A 23,574-nucleotide genomic window follows, 5' to 3' on the forward strand; every position below is an offset into this window, starting at 1 on the left:
TTGATGGACTGAACTGCAAGCTCCTGGCCTCTGATTCTGCCTGCACCATCTCTTTATGGACAAGTTTTCCAAAACCCATGTTTATTTTTCTTACTGCAGATTGTAATTCTTAAAAAGTAAAGTAAAAAAAAATCTGTATTGGTAACATTTTAAAACTAAGAAAAAAGCAAAAACCATAATAAAATAATTTCTAGGAAAATTCAACCAGGAAAAACATGGAGCGAGCTGCTGAGAAGTATCCCGGCTTTTAGGACAGACTTGGACCACAGAACCTCCAGAGCTTCCTTCAATCTAAATTAGACTATGATTATAAAAATACCCAAACAACCCATTGAAAAAAAATACCAAAAACCCATACCAAAATAAACTGAAAAAAACCCACCTCCCAAAACTAATGGTGTATATATGTTACCTAGATCTGTTCTTGGGCAAAAGCACAAATTTCTTCCTGAAAACTTGTATTTACACATTTACAATTAGGCAATTAGGAAGAAAAATCTTCAGGTTGGTGTTTTTGGTTTTGTTGTTTTTTTTTTTTCATTTAACTGTGAAGGAGCCATCAAAGTGTATATATATAGGAACACAAACACAAAAAAAAACCAAATTGTAGATTTCATAGCACTCTATGGCTACTGTTTGCATGCCTCATTTTGAGCTGCCCATTCTGTTGCCTTACTAACATGTCCAGAGCACTGTTATGTCTGGGTCATGTTGAAGAAGAGATAGCCTCAAAGCATTCTCTACTGCCTTGGCTTCTTACTCCTCTGGGAGAGAAGGATAATTATTTCCAAAGAAACTCAAGGTAGACCTGAAGGTAGATTGGTTGGTGATTTTGATATGAATCTGCCCCTCAAAGAAGCAATGAGTAGTACTGTTGTTTCCAAATCTAAAATGATTATAATTATTTTTCTTAGAAAAAGTAATATGATTTTCATATATTGAATATTATCTAAGTACCAAAGGCAGCTACCACATTTTTATAATTGCTGCTCTTGATTATACTGTGGCCTAGTCAAACTGGTAAATTGTACTATAAATTCATTCCTTCCTTTCTATAAAAAGTGCATTAATGATTTGCAATTTGTAAAAATCATGCTATTGCTGGGAAAAAAACCCCAAAACTGTAGTTTTCACTTCAAACAGTCTAACCATCTCTGGAAATCACAGAATGAATTTTGCAGGTGACTAAGTCACATGATAGTGTTTTTGAATCACAGTTGATTGGATTAATGATTCAAAACTTTTTGTTGAGAAAAATATTTAGTTCTTCAGTTTAATTCTTCTCAGAAATTCTCCTCCTGTAATTTTTTAAGCATCTGAATGTAGAAAAGTGAACCATTAATTATAGGGTAGGGCAAACAAATAAAAGGAACCATTAATTGAAGTCGGGAAAACAGATTCAGATTTTTGTTCAGGGAAGTGTGCATGAATACATTTTGCTCTTATCAGGAAATTATAGTGGGGTGAGCTGACATATAGGGTACTGCACATTGTACGGTTATTTTTGAAATAATTTTAAATTAATTTTTATTTCCATAATATATAAATTTCAGAAAAAAATGGAAATGAAAATATTGTGAATATTATGAATAGGTGAATCATATGTTTAGTCAGTTCTTATTGTAGTAAAATGTAATAGGGAATTAGAATCAGCTGTATAATTGTACATGAAATTATAAGACACAGTGCAAAAGATATTCCTCCTGTGTTGATGCTGGATATTTCTAATTGTCCTCTCCCAGTTCTTTCTTTGCTGCTTGACTGATTTTGTTTTCTTTTGAATTTTAAAAATGAACGAGTCTCATTTTTGTACTCACAGAAAAATGATGCTCGCATTAGGAAGTAATGTAAATAGTAGAGCTAATTCAGTGATAGCTGCTTATTATTGTTATGACTATTCTTCTTTGGACTCTCCAAAGACCTCCTGAAGACCTTTTCCATTTTAAGAGGAAACATATTTTATTAGTTTTTAATTTGAGGTAAACCAGTAAATCATTAAAACAAAACCAACTTCTGCCCTAGAGTTAAAAAAAAGGTGATTTTTAAGTGTGTAAAGAGCTCAAGTTTGTTATTTCCTTTTAGCTTATGTTTACTAAAAGCATTAACAATTGATTGCTGCTGTTGCCGGGCTGATGTTAGGCTAATACACAAGATACCTTAAAGAACTTTTCTATTCTTTTCATAACCTGCTATATCTATTCCACCCAAAAACACCCCTTAGTATGCAGACCATCCAGTGCACCTCTTTGAAGGGCTTATGTCTGAGCTGTCTTCAGTCTATCTTATCAAGAAGGAGAAGATGGAGATGAATTTCAGCATCCTTTGATCACTCCTCCCCATTCCACTGCTGGTGAGAGCTTCAGTTGTACAGTAAGAACAGCATCAGGATTTTATTTGGTATAGGAAACTTGACTACAAATAGATTCACAGGCTGATATACATATAGAAGAAAGGGATGAATACAAATATCATGTAGGGGATTTGTTTACCCTCTGAAAATGGAGTAAGTTCATGCTTCCTTGTTGAATACATGGCTCATCTAGGAATGAACAGTCAGAGCAGTTCTTAAAATCATGAAGCTGTTTGGTATGTAAAAGCTGACTTGAATAATTTCTCATCACTTCTTAGTACTGTGAGTTGAAATTCTTTTTAGTTGTTTAGCTCCCTGATTACTGAAGCAAGTCTGTATAATTTGACTTGCAGTTCATGCATTACTCCTTGTATGTCAGCATGATATCACAGGTGCATTCCATAGGGAGAGATCACAGTCTGTGTATTTGTATATACTTCAAATGTATATTTAAGTACACATATTTTATATTATATTTATACTATAAAAAGTATATTTATTTGTAAACTTAAAATAGTTTTCCTACAAAGTATGTGTATACAAAATATATAATGTCATACTGCATTGAAGTGTTGTTTGCTCTTGATTGGGACTCTCTGAATAGCTCCCTTAATGGCTTTATGGCTTGGGGAAATATGACCATCCCCAATGTGAAACAAAAGCCTGAAAGCTGCTAAACATGCTCACAGTGCCTTTGTGCACATATAGGCTCTGTACAAAAACCAGTCACCACAGATAGACAGACTGCTGTAGGTTTTGGCCTTTCTTACCTGCTTCCCAATATATATTTAAGGGGGGATGTCTCTGTCTGCTGGAAAATCCTGTGATAGATGTGTGATGTACTGATTGCACTGTTCTCAAAAATCCATCATGAGACAATTACTTAAATCTATATTTTTTTCAAAAATTCTGAAAATTTATGGTTAATTTAAAATGTATTCCTTTAAAAAATTTCACCTTTTGCTGTGTGGATACTCTCTAAAATGCATACCTATGTGAGCTGTAAGGTAAAAAAATACCAGTCCTCCACAGAACGCTTGAAATTTTAAAGAATATTAGGATTTATATCATGCATTTCTGCAGGCATGGAAACATGAACTGAGTTTTTGTTGAATGTGATAGGGGAGAAACAGGCTTCCCAATGTGATGTTCAGTACTTCTTTTTAATCCTGGGCTGGGAACACCAGACTTGCACTTCATAGCATTTCTACTTCTTATGTAAAGGAAAGCTACTCTAAGCCAATTATTTGTTGGGTTTTTTTTTGTTTTTTTTAATTGCCTAATTTTTTTCTCCAGCCTCTCTCAGTCAGCTACAGTAAGTTTATATTAATTTTCTTACCTGGACTTTCACATAGAGGAATCAAAAAATTGTCACTCTGAAAACTTGTAAAAATCTCTGAAACGCTGCTGGAAAGTATTCAGTAAAGTATGTGGCATTTACAGCACATAACATAGTTTGGTGGGCAATAGCTTTTACTGGTTTTCCTGTCAGGGTGATGTATGCAATTAGAGATTAATGAAATAATTTGTGAGTTTTGTGACCTTCCCAGATTTAATCTGATAAAATCTGAAGATCTCAAGCAGCATTCTTCTCCAGATCCCTCTAGATTTGTGCAGAGAATTCTGTGCTTTTAAGTACAAACACAAATTTGTGGACATAGTGTGTTTTAAGTATACACGTGTCTTTTTCTGTGCTTTAAGCTGTTGTACAAGCAGAGCAGACGGGTAGATGCATACTCTGTCTCTTTAAATTTCCTGACTCGGGCTGCTTTGACAAAGACCTCCTTATCATTTTCTTGAAACGCAGTTTCCTGAATCAGCGGATTTTTTTCCCCCCCTTGAAACTTCTGAAACTCTGAACTCTGTCAAAACAACATGGCTGGCAAGTTTTAGGGACAGAGCAGAGACATAGACAGAGACAAAGAAGCCCCTGAGAAGGCAGACGGACTTAAATTGCTTGTGGTTTTTCAGTACAGCTGGTTTCAGATGTGTCGGCCTTGTTCTGCACTGGTTCCACTGCCAAAGCAAGACTGTCACAGCTGGTAGTACTTACTGCACTTGCGGGAAAGTATGTGATTCATTAGTTGGAACCGTATGTTTTTCACCAGTTCTGGTCATGTTTTTGTTAGGATGTGGTAAAAGCATAAGCAGGGGGTGAAGGGACAATGGAAATATGTGACTTGTTAAAGATTGGCCCCAACCAGTTATTAGCTAAATTGTATGCTGTAATAAAAAAAAAAAAAAAAAAAAAGAAAGAAAAAAAACCCACCAAAAAACAAAACAGCAAAACCAAAACAAAACAGAAAAAAAAAAAAAAAACCAAAAAAAAAAGGAAAAACAAAAAAAAAAAACAAAAAAACCCCCAAACCCACACTAAAACCAAAAAACCCCAAACAACAAAAAACTGTTGCTCTTATGACAAATGATTTCATTTTTTGCTGAGGGTCACTTAGTCATATATAGTAAAGAGAAAAAAGAATTGTCACCATCAAATTCATTTTCTCATCTTTTCTGTGGAGTACCACAAACTTTTTAAATGAAAACTATAGTACAGGATGAAGACATGCAAGCAAAAAACAGTAATTTAGTAAAAAACCAGACAAACCGGCCAAAAAATGTGTATTTTTTGAGAGGAGGTAGTTGCTTCTACTGATAAAATACAACTGTGGCATGAAGGCTTGTGGCAAATGTTTGGTGTATTGAACTATTTGGTGAGAGCTGTAAGTGGCTGTTGCTGTGCCCACAAGTGATAAAACAGACCAGAATTGTAGGTGAGATGTAATAAGCTCTTTTGTTTATTTTTTTTTTCCTGAGTATTTTTGACTGCTGGAGAGGGTTTTTGTACTGATGTTTACTTTATCGCTGTTTGAATTTAAACATAATTGATGAAAGGAGAAAAAAAAGAGGGTTGTGGGAAAAACAGTTAATTTCAAAGAAACATTATTTTATCATCAAGCTGTTAATACAGTTCCCCCCACTTTCATAGCACCAATTACATGAAGAATTCAATTTCGTGTATTTTAGAAAGTACTTTCACACTTTCCCACTCCCCCCATCCCATTTTCCCTCCCAGCCTCTTTATATGTATACACAACCACTGGACTTTATAGAACTAGAACCAGGTCTGTCTCTGATAATTAGCTCAGTTGGCTGCAGCATAAATAAAGAAATGCACTTAGGGGCTGTAGTCTGTGACATGGTTTAACAGAGCATAAAAAGGTGCATCTGTTAACATGCCTGAATTCAGTCACCTTACTGTCACCCACAGAAAGATACCACCTCTGAAATCTGCCAATGCTATTTTGCAAACAAGAGGCCACTGTTGTATTAAATTAACCAGACTGTGAATGTGCAAAGTGCTGCCTCTTAAAAATCGTGCTGTCTTGGCTTACAGTGATGTTGCAATGAGTCCCTCCAGTATCTATTAGGATGACCTGTGGCACTGAATACTTCAACACTCTTCTGGCTAGTATTGTTGACCTTTGTCAGCTTGATAAAAAAGCAGAGCCTAGAAATGTGCTTGTCATTTTTAGTGAACCAGGAGGCTGGAAAGTATGGGGAAGGGGAGGGGGCTGCAGGGAAGCACAGAGACGCCAACAGCCTGTTTTTGCTTAAATTAGGATGCTGAATCCAGGACAAAATTGCAGTCTGCTTCCCTTCTCCTCCCCAGCAGCCCCATGTCTCTCACCCCTTTCTTCCCCTGACTGTTGCTACTTGATTTGAGGTCTGAAATAATGAGGAATGTCTGCGTGATCAAAGTTACTGTCTGCCTCCTGATCTCCAAAGAAGCCCTGCTATATGTATTTGGTAGGCGACAAACAGCTTGTTGTAATGTATTTGAAGGTAATACAATCACACTTTTGTTATGTTCTTTGAACATTTATTTGCTTTCTAGTTTAGTAATCCTTATGAAAAAAATTAAAACTATGTAGGGTTTACTTTTATTTAGCTGTATAAAGATTTTCAAATTATTTGCGGGGAAAGTATAACTTCAACAGGGGATACAGCCAAGCATACTTCACTGAATTGATAAGTTCTTAATTTCACAGACATGTAATTCCTTTGAAAATGTTGATGAAGATCTAGTTAGCTTTGTCCAGATACTTTAGAAGATAATAAGGTATCTGTTTTCAGTACACATTTGTGCTATGCATACTTTAATTTTCTATTGGTATGTATTATATATATATATACACACACACACATATATATATACTAAAACGTATTATTCAGATGGTCCAACTGTGTGTCTTATCCATTAGAAAGTGATGTAATGCCAGTGGGAGCTAGTCCCACACAACTTGAATCAAAATTTATTCCACTTGGCAGTAACAAAATGTGAATGACCAGGAGGGGTGATGCATTCTCTACTGTATTTTGAAGTTGTTACACTGGAAATATCCCACCCAGTTGTGCTTGGCCCTTTAGTCCTGACATTGGGCCGCACCTGCATTCCTGCTATCCAGACCCATCTTTGTTTTTGCCAACTGTCTTTACCAAGGAATATCTCCATGGAAAAATCTTAAAAATCTGAAAAAAGAACCCAGAAAACCCACACATTAACATTTACCTTACTGCTTGTAGAGAGAGACTGGGGAGGGAATGAAGTTGCTATCAAGAGAAATGATAGTGCTGCAAAATCCCTTATCTAAGTGCTGTGGAGTTATAATAAGCCAGCTGTAAAGCAGAAGAAAAAAAGTCACTAAGTTCTCTTCAGTTCTCTTGATTTTTTTTTTCCCCAGTTATGACTTTTCCGTCTTTTTTTATTATTATTTTATTTTTTCTCCTCTCTTTTTAAGCTCTAGGGAATTTTGAGAGAAGCAAACCTAAAGGAAAAAAAAAAAAAAGCTGAGGTTTATGTAAGAAGAAATTAAGGTTAATGATCATTGGCTTATTTTCCTAGTCCGTGGGCGTGGATGGAGGAGTAATCAGTGCAGGTGGCCTTGCCAGTTGGGAGTTTTTCTTTGTCATCAAGAAAATAAGGAGAGTGCAGGGATTGAATTACCACAACTATTTCAGGGCTAACCGTATTTTGTTTCCCCATTGGCTCAGATTTAAGGACAGAAAGCTGGCATTAATTTTATCCGAAAGAAAAGCACAGTTAATGCTCTATATATTCTGAGATAATTTGACTGGATATGTAAGAATCTGCTTGTTCAAATGCATGTCTAGTGTAATCTTACAAATAATTTTGCATATAACACACTGAAAAGCAAAGTACTTCTCTTAATTTGTTCAGACAATTTATTCTTCTGTACCCAATTACCACTCACTTTATTGAATTTTTAAGAGCTGCTTATTAAAAAATGTGCTCCAACTGCTTCTGTTGGCTTCCCAGGTGCCTGTTATTACATGTCAAGATGCTCCCTTCTAAGTTCTAGAGGATGTACAGAATTGAAGGAGTTCTAAAGAAGTGTGTGCCCTGAAACGATATCTAGTGGGCATTCATATCTTCTCCATGGAAGAGCAGTTCTTTTAAATAAAAAAAAAATTATTGAAAAAGAATGAAATGACAGATAATTCAGGCAAACAATCCCTTGATAAATCCTACTTAGACATCTTCTACATCAATGATGTTTTGTGTATGCTGTTGCTGGAAAAGGTAATGGTCAAGAGATTTCAATTTCAAATACAGGAAAATGAGAAATAAAAGTCAAGGGGAGCCTGAAAAAGCTATAGAGTGGAGAAAACAGTAGTCAGAATGTTTTGATATGTTTGTGTGTGCGCTTATAACACATGCAGTTGCCCATCCATGCCCATCCATCCATGTTTGACTAGAAGGGGATTGTAACTACCAAATGGATAGTCTCACTTTCAGGACATGATGTAGCAACTTTCAGGACATCAGTAGCAACTGTTACTTTAGCACAAAATCTGTGTGAATTTTACATTACAAGTAATGTTGTTCCAGTTTAAAATAAAGATTTAAAACTGCTATGTATTTTCATTATTGTGGGGATTTTAGTTTTATTTAATAAAGCTGATAGCAATCCCCCATTCACACTGTTAGAGGAACACCAGTGTTACAAATTTAGTTGCTATTATTCAAAATAAATTACAGCATGAGGAGGATTAAATTCAAGAATAGGGGTCCAGATTTTGGTTCCCTTAGTCCTCAGAGGTAAGTGTCAACATATAGCTGAATAGTCATGAGACATTCATTAATATGAATAGTTGGTCTGCTGCTGCACCTTACCATGGTTTATTAATAACTTATGGACAGACCACTCCCAGGCATGCAGAGGGCAAGAATACTTTAATGATTGAAGGATCCTCTCAGTAAAAAAGAAAGAATGAGATGTTTTATTTCAGCAGCACCATTTGAAAAGCTGTAGTTAAGATGTGTGTCATACACTGTGATTCAGGTTGTATCAGTAACGTTTGAACTACATATCCCAATTTTTTTTTCAGTGTTTAAAGTAGTATATAAAATTTTCTTCCAGGCTGAAAGATGACATAAAGAAATATTTGCCCTTAAGGAACTCTTTTTTGGCCAAATCTTTTATCTTTTTTCTTTTTTTTTTTTTTTAACTCAATGAATGGAGGGGAAATAAAATGAATGTTACTATTTCAAGGCTTTCTTCCTCTTTACTGATGGAAGTCACAGGAAATTAAATTAAAACCAAAAATGCTGGCATATAGTCCATAGCAAGACCTAGTGTTTCTGTCACTGAAAAAGCAATGTTTCTTATTCATGCAAAAAGAAGTTTTTAAGAACTCACCTTCCGTTAAGTCACCCTGCTGTTGATAGATGATTGCAGTTATGATGCGTAGATAATCTCACTATAGAAGGAGAAAAACGTAGCAAAGATGGTGAATTTAGAATTTTTTTTAAAAAAAAGTTCTGCTCTTGAAAGCATTTAACCTTGGGCATATAATTTCTTAAGGTTTTTGAGATACTCATAGCATACTACTCAATAAGACTATGTAGTCGTATTTTGTAAATAGTATCTACAGTATAAGCATATCATGCTTTCTTTCATCATTTCCTAGTCAGTTAGAAGCTTAGTAGTCTCTCAAGTAAAAGTACATGCTGTGATACTTGATTGTTATCCAGAATAATGCAACTTCAGTCACTTCAGAGAAGTAGTCAATTTTACTTTCTGTGTTACACTTTTACTCTAAGTTAGTAAGCGCTAAGGCTGTGTGGTGAACCCTCCATTAAGCTGAGAGTTGACAGTGTTGACAACACTGTTGTTACTTCTTCAGTGCACATAATTGCATTCCACAGCTTGTACTAAGACTACTCAGCCTTTTTCCCATTTTTCCTTTTCCCTTTTTCCCTTTCTCCCTTTCTCTTCACTTCTCTCCTTCTCCTTCTCCTTCTCCTTCTCCTCCTTCTCCTTCTCCTTCTCCTTCTCCTTCTCCTTCTCCTTCTCCTTCTCCTTCTCCTTCTCCTTCTCCTTCTCCTTCTTTCTCCTTTCCTCTCTCCCTTTTGTGTCTGTGTGTCTTTTAAAATTCTAATCCTGAAAGACCACTGACATAAATAAAAACTGAGTCATGAAGTGGAACTGAAGAAATTTCATCCATGAATCTATCCAACAACAGTGGGGAAAATATTCAAGAATTATTAAAAAGGTTCTTTTGTTTGGTGTTTCTCCCCCTAATTTTTGGCCTTGATAAAGTTAAAAGAGGATCATTTGGTGGAAGAAACTGCATGTTTTTTCATAAGCTTTAATTTTTTTTTTTTTAGTATCTAGCATGCTACCTTCCAATGAAATCTCTTCTGGTACTGTAATGTTTCTTTTGTGATTAAAAGCACTGAAGTACCCTGGATCAGGGGATTACTAGTTAGATACAGATTCTTGCTGCTTTAGGTCACCAGTTTGAATTCAGTCCAGGCCATCATCAGACTGCTGTTAACATCTGAGAGCATCATGGCATTCTCAGACCAATTCCCAGTAGGCACTTTTTCTCCCTTCTTCCATTCTCTAGTCTTTCTCTCCTGGGTTGAATTCCTTGTGTTGGGAAATCATCCTGCCAAGTTTAAGTGAGTTCTGTCATCCATGCTTGGATCCAGTTTTCTTTCACCTATGAATAGTTCATCCACACTCACTTCTTTTATATTACTTACTCGGGCATGACATTACCATCATCACCATCATTGATGTGTCCTTTTCATGTTTTAAGACAGTGTGAAGTAGGCAGATACTTGCCACAGAAAACTGAAAAGGAAATAAACAAAAAAATGTCCTAAAATAAACAGTTCTCCCCTCTCCTTACTCCCCCCCTCCCTGAAACACAGCTGTGCTGTGTAGGGTTTTATGGATTAAATGCTTGGCAGAGGTGCTGGAGTTGATAGGATTTCTGTTTACAGTAAGACAGCCTCATCCATGGAACTCACTTAATTTCATTTGGCTGCCAGACTCTGGGCGGCTACCCTTCTGATCATTCTTATCTCTCAGGAAAGATGAGAGGGTAAAGTTAATATTAATATCTCAAGGGGAAGAGGCAATGGGGTAAAGTTAAAATTACCAGGTTTTTTGTATAGGACATGGGAATATTTCTCTTTGGATGCTTTTACAATCATATAAAGTTACAGAGAATTTTTCTGTATCTTTGTGGAAGAAATAAGCAGAAAGACTTCTGGGTGATATTTGTGTAGGGCCACCCACTGCAGCCTTTTTATCGATATGACCATTATGTTATGTGCCTGTATCTCTGTATTTGGGTACAGACAAGAAATAAAAATAAATAAATACATTGGCTAAGTTGTCAGTAATCACAACAGGAGGCTGAAGGATGAAATGAGCCATGGAGGCTAAGCTACTTTTTCAGCCGTGAAATTGACCTTCTTAGGTCAGGGTTATGACATGCTGGTAGACCGAAGAGTGTATAGAAGCTGTACTGCTGCTGCCTGTGGTGGTAAAAAAAGGGGACTTGTAGTTCTGAGGTTACCTGTTCACCTCTTATTCAACCATTACATTTGCCCTTTACAGTCAGATTTTTTTTAATGCTGATGTTATTCTGAGCATTGAAGACATCAGCAGATTATTATTGGAAATGTTTTGTACAGGGCTAGGAAATATTAGGGAAATAGCCCAGTTTGGCAGCAGGAAGGCAAGGTGGTGTAATTGTCCATTCCTTTCTAGCATTTCTACGATAGATTTTATAATTACTGGGTATACTTCCCCCCCTCCCCCCCCCCCAAAAAAAAAAGAAAAAGTTACATCCTTTAGCATTAAAATAAATAATTTAGAGCAAGACATAATTGTGCTCTTAGATCTGAAAAGCAGAAGTCAGGTCCATTACTCTGCTCTGCCTATGTGTATGTTAACAGTGATGCCTAGACAGGATGGTGGGATGATGGAGAGTGGGACACAAGTCTTTGCCCTGCAGGTTTAAGAGTGCATTTCCTTTCATCCAGCTGCTGAGTTCAGAGTTTATTCACATCACAGAAACTACACTACACATCACTATATGCAAAGGTAAAGGGCATATGGGATAAGTATAGTTCTGAGTTTCCTGAAGTGTGACCATAATCTGAGTCTTAGATATCTACTTATTTTCTGGTACATATTTTGAAGCTTCCTAACTAAGTATATATTGCCTACATAATATTTTATTCTAAGAGCACAAGAAGACAGAGGCTATCCATGGTATGTTTGTCATACAAGATTTGTACCTGACTTCTTTGTCATGAATGCATATAAAAACCCCATATTTTTCCAAGCCCTTCGACTATTGAGAACTGGAAGTTATCACATATTTTTCTGTAAAATTTGGTTTTTTTCATGTCCCTAAGTGTTGCACAAATATTTTGTCACATACACTCTATTCTCTGATGCATAGTCAGACTCTTAGGGGTCAGAAGCGGGAGTATAGCAGTTTTACTTAAAATAACTAGTCTTAGAATTGCACTTGCACCACTGCAGGAGTAAAGTATATATCTAAATAGATACACAATTAAGTAACTGCACATTTAACAGTAATTTGCATAAGTAATGAGATTTTTTTGTAAGCAAACAGAGTAAGAGAAAGAGGATGAAGGGGCTCATGTCTGGTGCCCATCTTTAAAAATTGCTGCCAGAAATGTCCCAGTTTGCTTAGTGAGTAAGATTTAGCAGGATTTGTTTGGAATACTTGAGAGGCTGTAAACATACTACAAAACGATGTTAACACAAGATTATCTTATTAGACAAACCTCTTCAATTGCGTTGGAATGCTTAGTTTGCTAATACAAGCCAAAGTCTTAGTGTATTTATTTTTTTTTTTTGCTATCCTTTTTTTTTCCTCCCTCTTGATACTGTTTTAGTGAAAGGGTGATTGAGGAAAGGGGAACCTCTTTTTTTTCTTAGGAAAAGGAATCTTGCCCTATTCCCTGACCACAGACAATGTTACAGACAATACTTTGTGAGTAGATAAAATTGCTCTCATGCTTTCTTTTTGAGGGTAAAGGCAATTGTGCATGGAGTTGGCCAGCCTGTGGCTGTCCACCATCTGTGTAAGGAATTCACAATCCCAGACAAAAGAAATTGGCAAAGTCTTCTTTCTGTCTGTTCTCCAGAGCCTCGAGATAGCCATAAAACACCTGGACAAAATCAGCAGGTGATGGCAGGGGAAAGAGAATGATCAGTCACAGGCATTGTTGAATCCTTTGAACATTACTTATAGCTTGGACACTGCTGTCACCAGACACAGTTTGATCTTTGGTGAGCTTTCTGGAAGTGTTTTTTTCCCTGGCTTTATGACAACAGGGGGAACCAGATAATACTGTGGAGGCAAAGGAGAATTTCCCCATCTTGCAATTTTTATCTCACCTTGTAACTTCATTTTTTTTGTTACCTGTATTTGTGCTTAAATAATCTTGCAGGAACAAAGACAGATTTTTATATGCAGGAAAAAAATGTATCGTATCTTTTTACCTGTGTTTCCATCCTGACAAGCAGTGTTTATCTGTGACCTGAAATGTAAACTTAAAAATGTCTTAAAAATTGAGATACATTACTGTATTTTTTTTCCCTTTCATGCTGATTTGCACAAAATTGGAAATTATGACAATTTTAAATTTTCTTTCAATGTCTTCTGTTATCAAACTCACAGAAAACTCACTTTCTTATTTATTATTTCTTAGAACTTTTTGTTGATGATTAATTATGATCTTTATGTAACTTCTGTGAAGTATGAAGTTTGTGAAAAATCTATGCTTTCATCCACTTAATGTTTTCTTGTACTCTTTCCACACCATGGGTATGTTTTTTGACCTGTGCAGATGTTAGCATAATAAAATTAATCTTAAATCTAAGAAGAGGATGAAGTGCGGTGACAGTTTAATATCTATAGAAGAGCATCTATACATGAAAAAAATACAGCCACAAGAACATGCCCCTTTTGACAGGAAAGGAAGAAGCTTCCTACCCTTTAACCTGTTGAATTGGAGTGAGAATTTCAGTGCAGGGATACTTAGCATTGAGACTGACTGTCTTCCCAGTGTCAAGGGGTAAGTTTCTAGCTGTTGTTTTGTTGCATTCCCAAAGTGAAGTCTAAACCATATCAAAAAACTGTTGGATCACTTCACACTTCAGCTGTCCCCTAAATCCTTCTCCCTCCTGGTGTTTTCTCTCTCTTGTCCCCTTTCTATGCTCCTGTAAATACAACCCTTCTTCACAGAGCTGGTGTCAAGCTTCAGTGAATATAGCTCTGTCTTGCTAAGTGTATTAATGCTGCACTCTGCTTCAGACATGAACCTCATTGCTCACCATAAAGCCTCTGTGTGGGTTTGTGTGTGTATATGTGCAGGCATGAGTTGAGGTTGTTTGTTAAGGGAGGGACTGAATGCTGCAATTGTTTGACTGTTTCTGTAGCCCATATTACGCCTTTTAATCAGCGTGCATGAACCTTAGGGAAATAAGGGACAAGATTTAAGGTTAGAAAACGTTAATTAGAGAAGATTCTGTTATTTAACTGCAAGACAATTTGTGGGTAACTAAAACTAAGAAAACTTTATATTCATTCTGCTTTCTCAATGTGGATAGCATCCGTAGAATGAGTTACCAAAAAGTGTTAATATCTTTTAAAAGCAGTAACAATAATCCTTTCACTTTAGTTAATCATGTGCTAATCTCTTGGTAAGTCAAAAGTATTAAACCATTTTAAATTCATTGTGTCAGCTCAACTGAAGTAACTGGCACAGTAGTGTAAACATTTGGAAGAAAAATCCTTCAAACTAAAATAACAATGTCATAAAGTAAAGAATTTTGCTAGTTCTGCACAGGAATTCTAAAGATGTCTTTAGTTTCAGGTGCTGGAGAAAAGTATTTGAGTTTATACTGAAACAAAATACTGCTATTTTTTCCTAATGTGTACTATTTCTGAATTGAACTTCACTGTTTACTGCTTCTTACTAACCATAATTATTACCTGAAAGATTTCTCTACTTGTAATGTTTTTTCCTGTAAATGTATTACTGATATTTTCATGAAGCTACTTGTTCCTGAGATTTTTTAAGTTTGTAACTAATGAAGGAATTTAGCATACATTATTTTCCTTTAAAATTTGTCTTGGTTGTGTAGCCTAAAAAAGCTAATACCTAAGCTTTTATCATAGAATCATAGACTTTTAAGGCTTGGAAGGGACCTTAAAGATCATCAAGACTCAACCCCCCTGCCACAGGCAGGGACACATCCCACTAGAACAGGTTGCTCAAGGCCTTACCCAAGGCAGCTTTGAACACTGCCAGAGTTGGGGCACCTGCAACTTCCCTGGGCAACCTGTTCCAGTATAATGTGCCAGTTCACCACCCTCCTAATAAAGAATTCTTTCTCAATATCTAGCCTAGATTTCCCCTCTTTCAATTTGTACCTATTCCCCTTTTTCCTGTCACTGCAATTCCTGATGAAGAGTCCCTCTCCAGCTTCCCTGTAGGCCCCCATCAGATAGGGGAAGGTTGCTGTGAGGTCTCCACACAACCTTCTGTTCTCCTGAACGGCCCCAGCTGTCTCAGCCTGACTTCATAGGGCAGGTGCTGCAGTCCTCTCATCAACACTACTGTGGCTCTCCTCTGGGCTTGCTCCAGCAGTTCCACGTCCTTGTTTTGTTTGAGACCACAGAGCTGGATGAAGCACTCCAGAGAGGAGGAGAGCAGGAAAATCGCATTCTTCAACCTGGTGGCCACACCACTTAGGATGCAGCCCAGGATTCCATCCTTTTGCTCAAGCTTATCTCCTTACAAATTGTTTTTGGATTTGTTTTTGTCCCATCTACCACTCTTCTTTACAGTATTCTTCAAATCATTCTCTGAAAAGCTAAATCAATTATTCAAAATCTTCATAATTAGTCTAGTCAGTTTGGACTCAATATAAATAGTGATAAAAGTTAAGAATTTAAGAATAATTTTTGCTCCCACTATGTCTTACATTAAAAATGGCAATATATTCTGTTTTATGTAGTTTTGCCTTTTGTAAAAGACTTCAGTGATTACCCATGTAGCAGTGAAAATCTCCTTTTAGGTATCAGAATGGTTAATACACAGGCTCTTTTCTATGTCTACAACAATTTCAATGAAAACGCACATTCTGAGAAGAGAAATTGTGTTTCATATAGAAAATGTGAGTATATTATCAGAATACTGGAAATCTCAATAGGCCTGTTAGTAGGAAGTTATTTCTATGTTTGAAAAATTGTTTTTATATAATAAAATTGAAAATTCATTTTTTAAATTTTAAGTCATAAATTTGAAAAAATAATTTTAATTTCTTTTTATGTTCACCTAAATTTCTTACTTCTCTGTCGAAATCATTCACATCATGTGCACAAATGAAGTTTGTGTATGACTGTAAAGATTTAGTGATATTTTAATTTCTATTTTGTGGGGAGTTTTTTGTTTTGTTGGCTTTTTTTTTTTTTTTTTGTGTGTCCTGAGTATGTCTGAAGGGGCCACAGGTGACCTCAAGAAAAGAATGGATAATCATCTTACTTCTACTTGACTTAGCATGTGTGTGTTCTCTGGGTATACCATAACAGATAGTTGTATGTTTTGATTAGTTTTGATTGCTGAAAGCAAACAGAACCCACAGCTTGGACATGGTGCTTTATGTCTGTCAGGTCTGAAGCGCTCTAGGAATGAAGTCACTTTAGTTATTCTAATTTCTAGATGGGAAAATTGAGTGAAGGAAAGTAAGTGACTTGGCCAATGTAATCATGGTGGATTGTGTCAGGCATTATCCTTTGTGAAGCCTACAGTCAAATAAAATACTTGTAAACTTTCAGGTTTCTCTGTTTGCTGATCAGAGGTAATATTTAGATCTGGAGCTTGTAGGTGTAGTGAAAATGCAGATCATCTGAATCCATTTTGCTAAGTGGTTTAGTTAAACTATGATAATACTGTGCATGAGTGTTCTAATTCAGAAAGAGAGTAGCCTGAAGTATTTTTCTGTTTCCTTTAATGTCTAGAGTTGCATTCTCCCATCTCTCAGCATTGTTCATTCATTTGGCCAAAAGAGACTGTTGATGGAGCCTGATCACTCCTGCCTCAGTGTGCATACCTCAGCTCTCTGAGTTGTGTGAGAGGTTGACAGACAGAGATATGCTTTCAGCTTAGGCATGTTATGTTACTCAAATTATCCATTTATTTTTAAAAGCAGCATTTATTTAAGGGGTATGGAATTATGTATTTATACAAGAATGTGAGTTTAAACCAGTGGATATCTGAGAAAGAAAGAGAATTCCCTAAGCTAGGTACTTGGGTGACTTGTGCAAAGGTTGCCTGGATTGTAAACTTCTGTGTATGTGAAGTAATGGAAAATTATTAGTGACAGAATTACTCGTTGCAGTATTTACCAGGAGGTGAATGTTTGTAGTATGAGGGCTTCAGTTCGTAAAACATTAAATAAATGTACTCTGGTATATAAATATTTTTCAGTAGCTGTTATTCCCAGTTGATTCATGCTGCTGTTCAAGTGTCCTGTAAACAGCTCTAAATGGAGTAATAGTCAGTGTAGGATGAGCATGGAGGTTCAGGCACTTTCCCTACCAGCTGTCTCTCCCGACAGCTTCCCCCAGAGCCACTGCAGCCACGTGGCAGAGGGAAATTACACTCATTGATCAGCAGCTTCTGTTCATGTCCTGGTGAAAACTGGGACACATTTCTTCATCCTCAACTCTTTACTAGGACAGTAAATTATGGGAAAGTAAAAATGACAAAATACGGGTGGTAGCAATGTTGTGTCACAGCCTTTAACCAGTGAATGTTAGATGGATTTCTATAAAGCTGTATTTACCTTTACTGAGTGGAAATTATATTATGTAATATATGTACAGCTCAAGCAAAGCTGTATCATAAAAAAATCTACAGGTAAAATTTTTGAGACTAGAAGATGAGCTGAAAAAATTTTTCACAGAGCTTTCTTTACCTGACAGTGGGTAACACATAAAAAATACGTGGTATGGAAAGAGCGAGCAGTGTTTTAGTATGAGCTTTTGGTCAGAAGTGGTAACCAGGATTTGTTAAGTAGCTGACATCTAGCAGACACTTAACCTGCCAAATTGAATATTAATCATATTGAACAATTTTTCTAAGTCAGACCTCGGCACTGTAGAGTTTGTTTTTCCACCCTGTATTGGATGGTCAAATTAAAATATATTACAAACTGTCATAACTTCAGATATCTTCATTTGTAATTCAGAGACACAATCACAAAATAATACAACCTAGATCTGAAGTGTGAAGTGTGGTCCAGACAGTGATTTTTAGTGATTAAGGTGGAATAATTCTTTAGTTGTCCTACGCTTCTTTTGTTTTGCGAATATATTTATTTTAAAAGTGGAATACATTTTTTCTTCACCTTTGATTCCTAGTTAAATTAAACATGAATGGATATTCTTTAAAAAACCCCTTCTATATCTGGAAAAAGAATAGCACTACCATTAATGTGGGCACTGCGTCATGGAACAGCTACTTAATTTCAGGAAACAGTCTAATGAATATGAACACTTTAGAAATTAGTTGCCCATTTCATTAATTGTTTATCTGTGAATGAAAAGAGCTAGTCAAGCAAAGATACTGTTTGGTTTCTGGAAATTGCTCCACCAAACTATCTCCAGATGTTGGGGGAGATGGGGAAGGAGGAAACTTCATCCACGTTTTAATACATGAAACTTAAGTAGCATGCTCACAATTCATGACCTGTGTTTGGATGCCATTTTTGCTTTGTTTTCTGTGAAAGAAAGAAGGTCTTCCCTCTTTCCAGCCTTTTCCCAGCAAAGCAAAGTTTATAGCAAGGAGTCTGCAGCAATATGTTCTGCTGAATAGGAAGTATCTAGCTGGAGAAAAGAAACTTGTTGTTACATTTTCAATTTAAATCATATAAAATTTGAACTTTTCTCTTAACATAAATAATTGAAAAATTAATTAAACTTTATGATATTTTAGTGTAAATGATACGCATCTAACAAGAAAGGACAGATATCAAAATAATGAATTTCAGCAAAATACGTGGTAGCAAATGTATTTCTGGAGTGCCAGTGTGCTTTAAGATGGTCTCCTTCCAACTTCTTATTCAAGTGATTTCACTCCTAAAATAGATTTCTTTCTGAATATATGTAGGTGAACAAACAAGTCTGTGTTCTGTTTTCAATATTTCATTTATTTTTTCTCTTCCTTTTAAAAATGCAATTTTTCTGGACTGCGGGCTTAGGTGCTTAGATTTTTTGTTACAATTTGTTTGCTCTTTTTTGTCTGAGCAGTATCTCATTCCTTACACACTTTACTCTTCCCAAAAGAAGAAATACAGCTTCTCACCATTTTTTTCTATTAAACATTAGGGGAACTCATTTCTGAGTGATAACCAGCCAAAAATAATACAGGATTTGTGTTCAGGGCTGAATTTTTCATATCTGTTAAAAAAAGCAATTGTGACACAGTTCACTTTACAGTTCTTTTCCAGATTATTTTAAATAATTGAGCATTAGAAGAATCTGTCTATTCCCACAGGAAAAACTGTCCAATAAGCCTCTCCCTTCATCTAAGGGTCACAGAGGAAACCCTGGCTAGACGTTTTGGTGACTAATTTAAACTATCTGGCAAGACAATTGATAGCACCCTTCCTTTGTGTTGTGACAAATATATTTCGACTGCAGTTTATTAACATAATCCAGCACAACCACAGACATATTGTATGTATTATAGCATAGAATTAGAAACATTTTTTGCACATCACAGTCTTTATTCTCTCTCTTTTTTGACAAGGATCTGGATAATTGCCTCAGCAAATGAACTGCTGTGTTCAGTCTGTTTCTGTAATTCCATAAATTGTTTTCCATGCTAAAACTAAGCAAGCTTTTACTGAGTAAGTATAAAGAACCACAGTGTAATTACAGAGGCAATATTATTAAAAAGTGTGACAGAAATGGCATTTTAACTGACAACTACTTTTTCTTTGCTTTATTACTACAAATCAAATATCTTATGAAGTGCCAGTTAGTGAGCAACAGTGTCTTCTGCCTCTCTCGGTGTCTCTTAGCCTTTCATGCACACATGCACACATATACACAGGCTTTGAACTGAGACTTACCATAGAAGATTATCTCATAATCTGGATCATAAATTACTAGGTGAAGTTCCCACCATTCCAGGAACTTTTATTTAAAATTTAAAGTAAGAATGTTTATCTCACACTTACATAAGTTGAATATTTAGCTTTTGAGCTTTTGTCAGAATATATTGGTTCCCTTTATTGGTAAATGGAATCAGAATTATTCCCATTACATGGATGGAAAAAGTGAGATACAAGAAGTGATTAACTTTTCCCAGACTCAGATGCAGTGAATGACCAGGCTAAGAATGAAACTTAAATTTGCTGTCTTAATCATTGAACCATACTCCCTGCAATCAATATGGCCTTGATCCAGAGCCCACTGAAATCAATGAAAAGGAAGGGTTTGACCAGGTCCTGTATGTAATGTAAAGTCCTTCCTTTAGTTTATTTTCCTTCTAATGATGTGGTTATTAAAGTGCAGTTTTTCCATACAATACTTTTGTAGGGAGTAATTAAATCAATCAGCAACAGTGATAGAATTTGAATTAGGAATAGTGGCCAGCTTCCCTATTTCTGACTCCTGTCCTCTTAACTTATTTTAAGTGGGACACCTTTTTTTACATGAAATGTTTATATATTTAAAATCCATTCATTTTATTTAAATATGTGTGTATATAAATGCACGTTTATATACATATATACATACACACACACACACACATTATATATGTAAGGAATCTGGTCTGCATTTCTTAATGGTTTCCAGGGTTCTGTATTCAGTCCTTTGCATTTAATAGTCCTCAAATGAGCACACATGCTGGTATGAACAACCCTATGTGAAACACTGGCATGTATCATTGAGTTTATAAAGTGTATGCAGGCTGGAGCAATGTGGGTTGTGAAGTTAACTTTACTAAAGAAAAAGTAAAAGGAAAAAAAATAAAGGGTTTTGAGAAAATATTTAACTAAAAGCATGATGTAAAATTGTTTTTACTGATCTTCTGATACCTTAGAACATAATTATAGTTCTGAAGTCTGTAGCAAGTGTAATGTTTTCAACATTTTTCACAGCCTTTTTTTACTGTCTTTGGTGTGATATGTCCATAGGTTTTTATTAGTTTAATAGAATTGCTGCAAAAATGAGTGAGATTGTCATGAAAGATAAAAGGCCATTTCATTTATGTTTTGTAGTCTGAGAACAGGGAAAAATGAGAACAACTGCAGTACCTATTGAACTGAAACATAGTAATGGTATTTAGTTAATCCCCTCACAAAAATTACCTGCATGAAAACTTGCCTTGATTCATGTACTGGTCATTTGTGATCTTTAAAATTGGTTCACCTAACAGCTCAAGATCTGTGAAAACCTGAAATGATTGATCCTGTCTCATTGGTGAGTTCTGAGTTCTAGTGGCAATACTAAGGAAAGAGTTTAAACAGGTGTTCCTTCCAAGGAGCCTCCTGGTGAAATATTTTTAAACAATTTTTTTTGAAAATAACCTTTGAAACTTATATAAACATCTCATATACAAGTCCATAAATCTCTCTATTTTCTAGTAGGCTACTTCAAATGTGGTTTTAACATGTCTGATTTTACAGTTATATTTACCTTTTTTTGTGCAGTACTCAGAAACATATCTGGTGCTCCACATCTTGTTCATGTCTGGCAAAGGACCTGTACAATGTCATGTACTCAGGTAGTTTATTTTAGCATTTTTCTTAGATGAAGTTTGAGGTATTCTGAGTTCTTAGATGTACAATAATTCTTAGTTCCAGGCTTGGCATGATTAAAGGGATTTTTCTTTTCCAGAGTCGGAATTGAAATTTGAATTGCCTGTATCAGGCATACTGTTCAGTGAACAGCAGTGTTAGTGAAACCAAATCTACCGCTTTATTATTGTGCTGAAACTTATTAAACAGATCTCTGATCTCCCCCAAAGCTTCTCTCCAGCCCACCTTCAGCAGCACTTGTCATCCAGAGCTACCTTTGCTTGGTTAAGGAAGATGTGTGGTGTGTCTAGGCAGGAGCTGCTGGTTGATCAGCTGCTATCTCCTCACTGTTAAGGAAGTGCAGTGGAATTCCCTGGCTAGAAGTACCTGGCAGGCCAAAACAAAAGGGTCTAGGGAGTGCATGTAGCTTCTGGGCTATGTTTTGTGCTACTGTATTATAAGAATTAGGTACATTTACAAAGCCTGCTTTTCCACCAAGGACAGCAAAAGGACATTCAGGGATTCAGAAATTGTGGAAGGGTAAAAGGATTGACACATGGACTCTGGAACTGCTTAACTAGTATTTCCCTTGGAGACATAGTCAGATAGGTTGACAAGCCTTTTTGCTAAATCATGCTATAATTATTTTCTTAATTTAGTAGGACAAACATTTTCCACTTTTTGTCATACCCTGGACGCAAATGGGAGTTAAAGTATCCCTCTATCTGGCTTCCTTTAACCAACATGCAAGCTGGAGTCCAAGGGTCTTCTGGCTGAATCTAGTGGTTCATGGGGTGTATTTGTCCCATCTGCTCTCCATGCTGAGGTTTCATGCATGTGGAGTTTTGAGGAGTGTTTCCTATACCAGTTCATTATTTGTTGAGAACCTACTGTTCTGTAAAAAGCAATTCCTCAGAAAGCTGCTGATGTTGCTCCATTTTTTATATTCGTATTTTCTGTTCTTGAAAAGATCAGGAGCCTTTAGTTTATAAAAGGAATAATGTTTTATGAAGTAAAGATAAAGGATAAAAACAAAATACTTCTGGCCTTTACATAATTTTTTCTCAAAATATGAGTGTTTTTTTGACCTGGCAAGTTACAAGCCTTTTTGGAAAATTGTCCATCAGTGATACAGATAAATTCTCAGTAGTTAAACTCTTCTGGTTCAGAGCTGCACAGGTGAACCTCAAGAACTTGCAGGTGCATTACAAAATAGTTTAAATTAATTTGAGCTCCGAACATTTTGCTATAATCATTAGCTATCAAGGTAACATATGTACATGGAAAACACTAGAAAAATGTATTTGAAAGGAGTGTGTGTGTGTGTTTGGGGTATTTAGAAGTCATTAAAGTGAATTTCATACTTCCTCATTTGGTGATTAATGTCTGTCTGGATTTCAATAGGATGGATACACATGATGTGCAATGGCATGTTTTCACATGTGAGCTTTGCAGGGCTGTGGCAAACCAATCAGTTTGTTATTATGCCCATTACTCCCAAAAATGTGGTACTTAACCCTTAACGTATCAAATTTAAAATTCTTCTAAATCTGAGAGGTCAGTATTTCTGTCTAATTTTCCTCTAATATATTTTTTTTATTTTTTCATATTTGCATCTTTGTTCTAGGTCTTTTGATTATTTCTGTCTCTATCCCTCCACCTTCTGCCTTTGTCCCTCCCTCTGTGTTTTTTCTCTGAATCTGAGCCAGTGCTTTCCTTCACGTTTTACTTCCTTCACTATTGCTGGTGAGGTAGGTGTTCTGCTTCTCTCCACATATTTTTCACTCCCTTGAATTTTTACAAGGCAGTGGAATAGCTTTGCAACTTCTCCTTGTATTAAGTAAACAATTGAAAATTCATCACTTGCTCATAAGCAGTGATTTCCCAAAGCATGTCAAGTATTTAAGATTTAGGGTAAAAGGAACAACTTGGTATAATGCAAAATCTCACTGACTTTAAAAATTGTGCCTGACCAAAACCCCCCTGAAAACATTAGAAAAAATCACAGAATTAACAATTTTGTTTTGGGAAAATTATGTG

At 36.0% G+C, this 23,574-nt stretch overlaps 1 protein-coding gene across 2 annotated transcripts in view; it reads left to right on the forward strand.

Moving 5' to 3' along the window:
- Positions 1-23,574, forward strand: part of BNC2 (basonuclin zinc finger protein 2) — a 234,725-nt gene that overhangs the window by 75,219 nt on the left and 135,932 nt on the right. The window contains exon 5 of one of the 2 annotated variants that reach the window (XM_066569530.1): positions 7,172-7,209. The exons of the other annotated variant lie outside the window; for it this stretch is intronic. Within the exon in view, the coding sequence (XP_066425627.1) occupies positions 7,172-7,209 (38 nt within the window). The remainder of the gene's footprint in view (positions 1-7,171; positions 7,210-23,574) is intronic. 2 annotated transcript variants of the gene reach the window in all.

This window comes from Molothrus aeneus, chromosome Z (assembly GCF_037042795.1).
Source record: "Molothrus aeneus isolate 106 chromosome Z, BPBGC_Maene_1.0, whole genome shotgun sequence".
NCBI lineage: Eukaryota > Metazoa > Chordata > Aves > Passeriformes > Icteridae > Molothrus > Molothrus aeneus.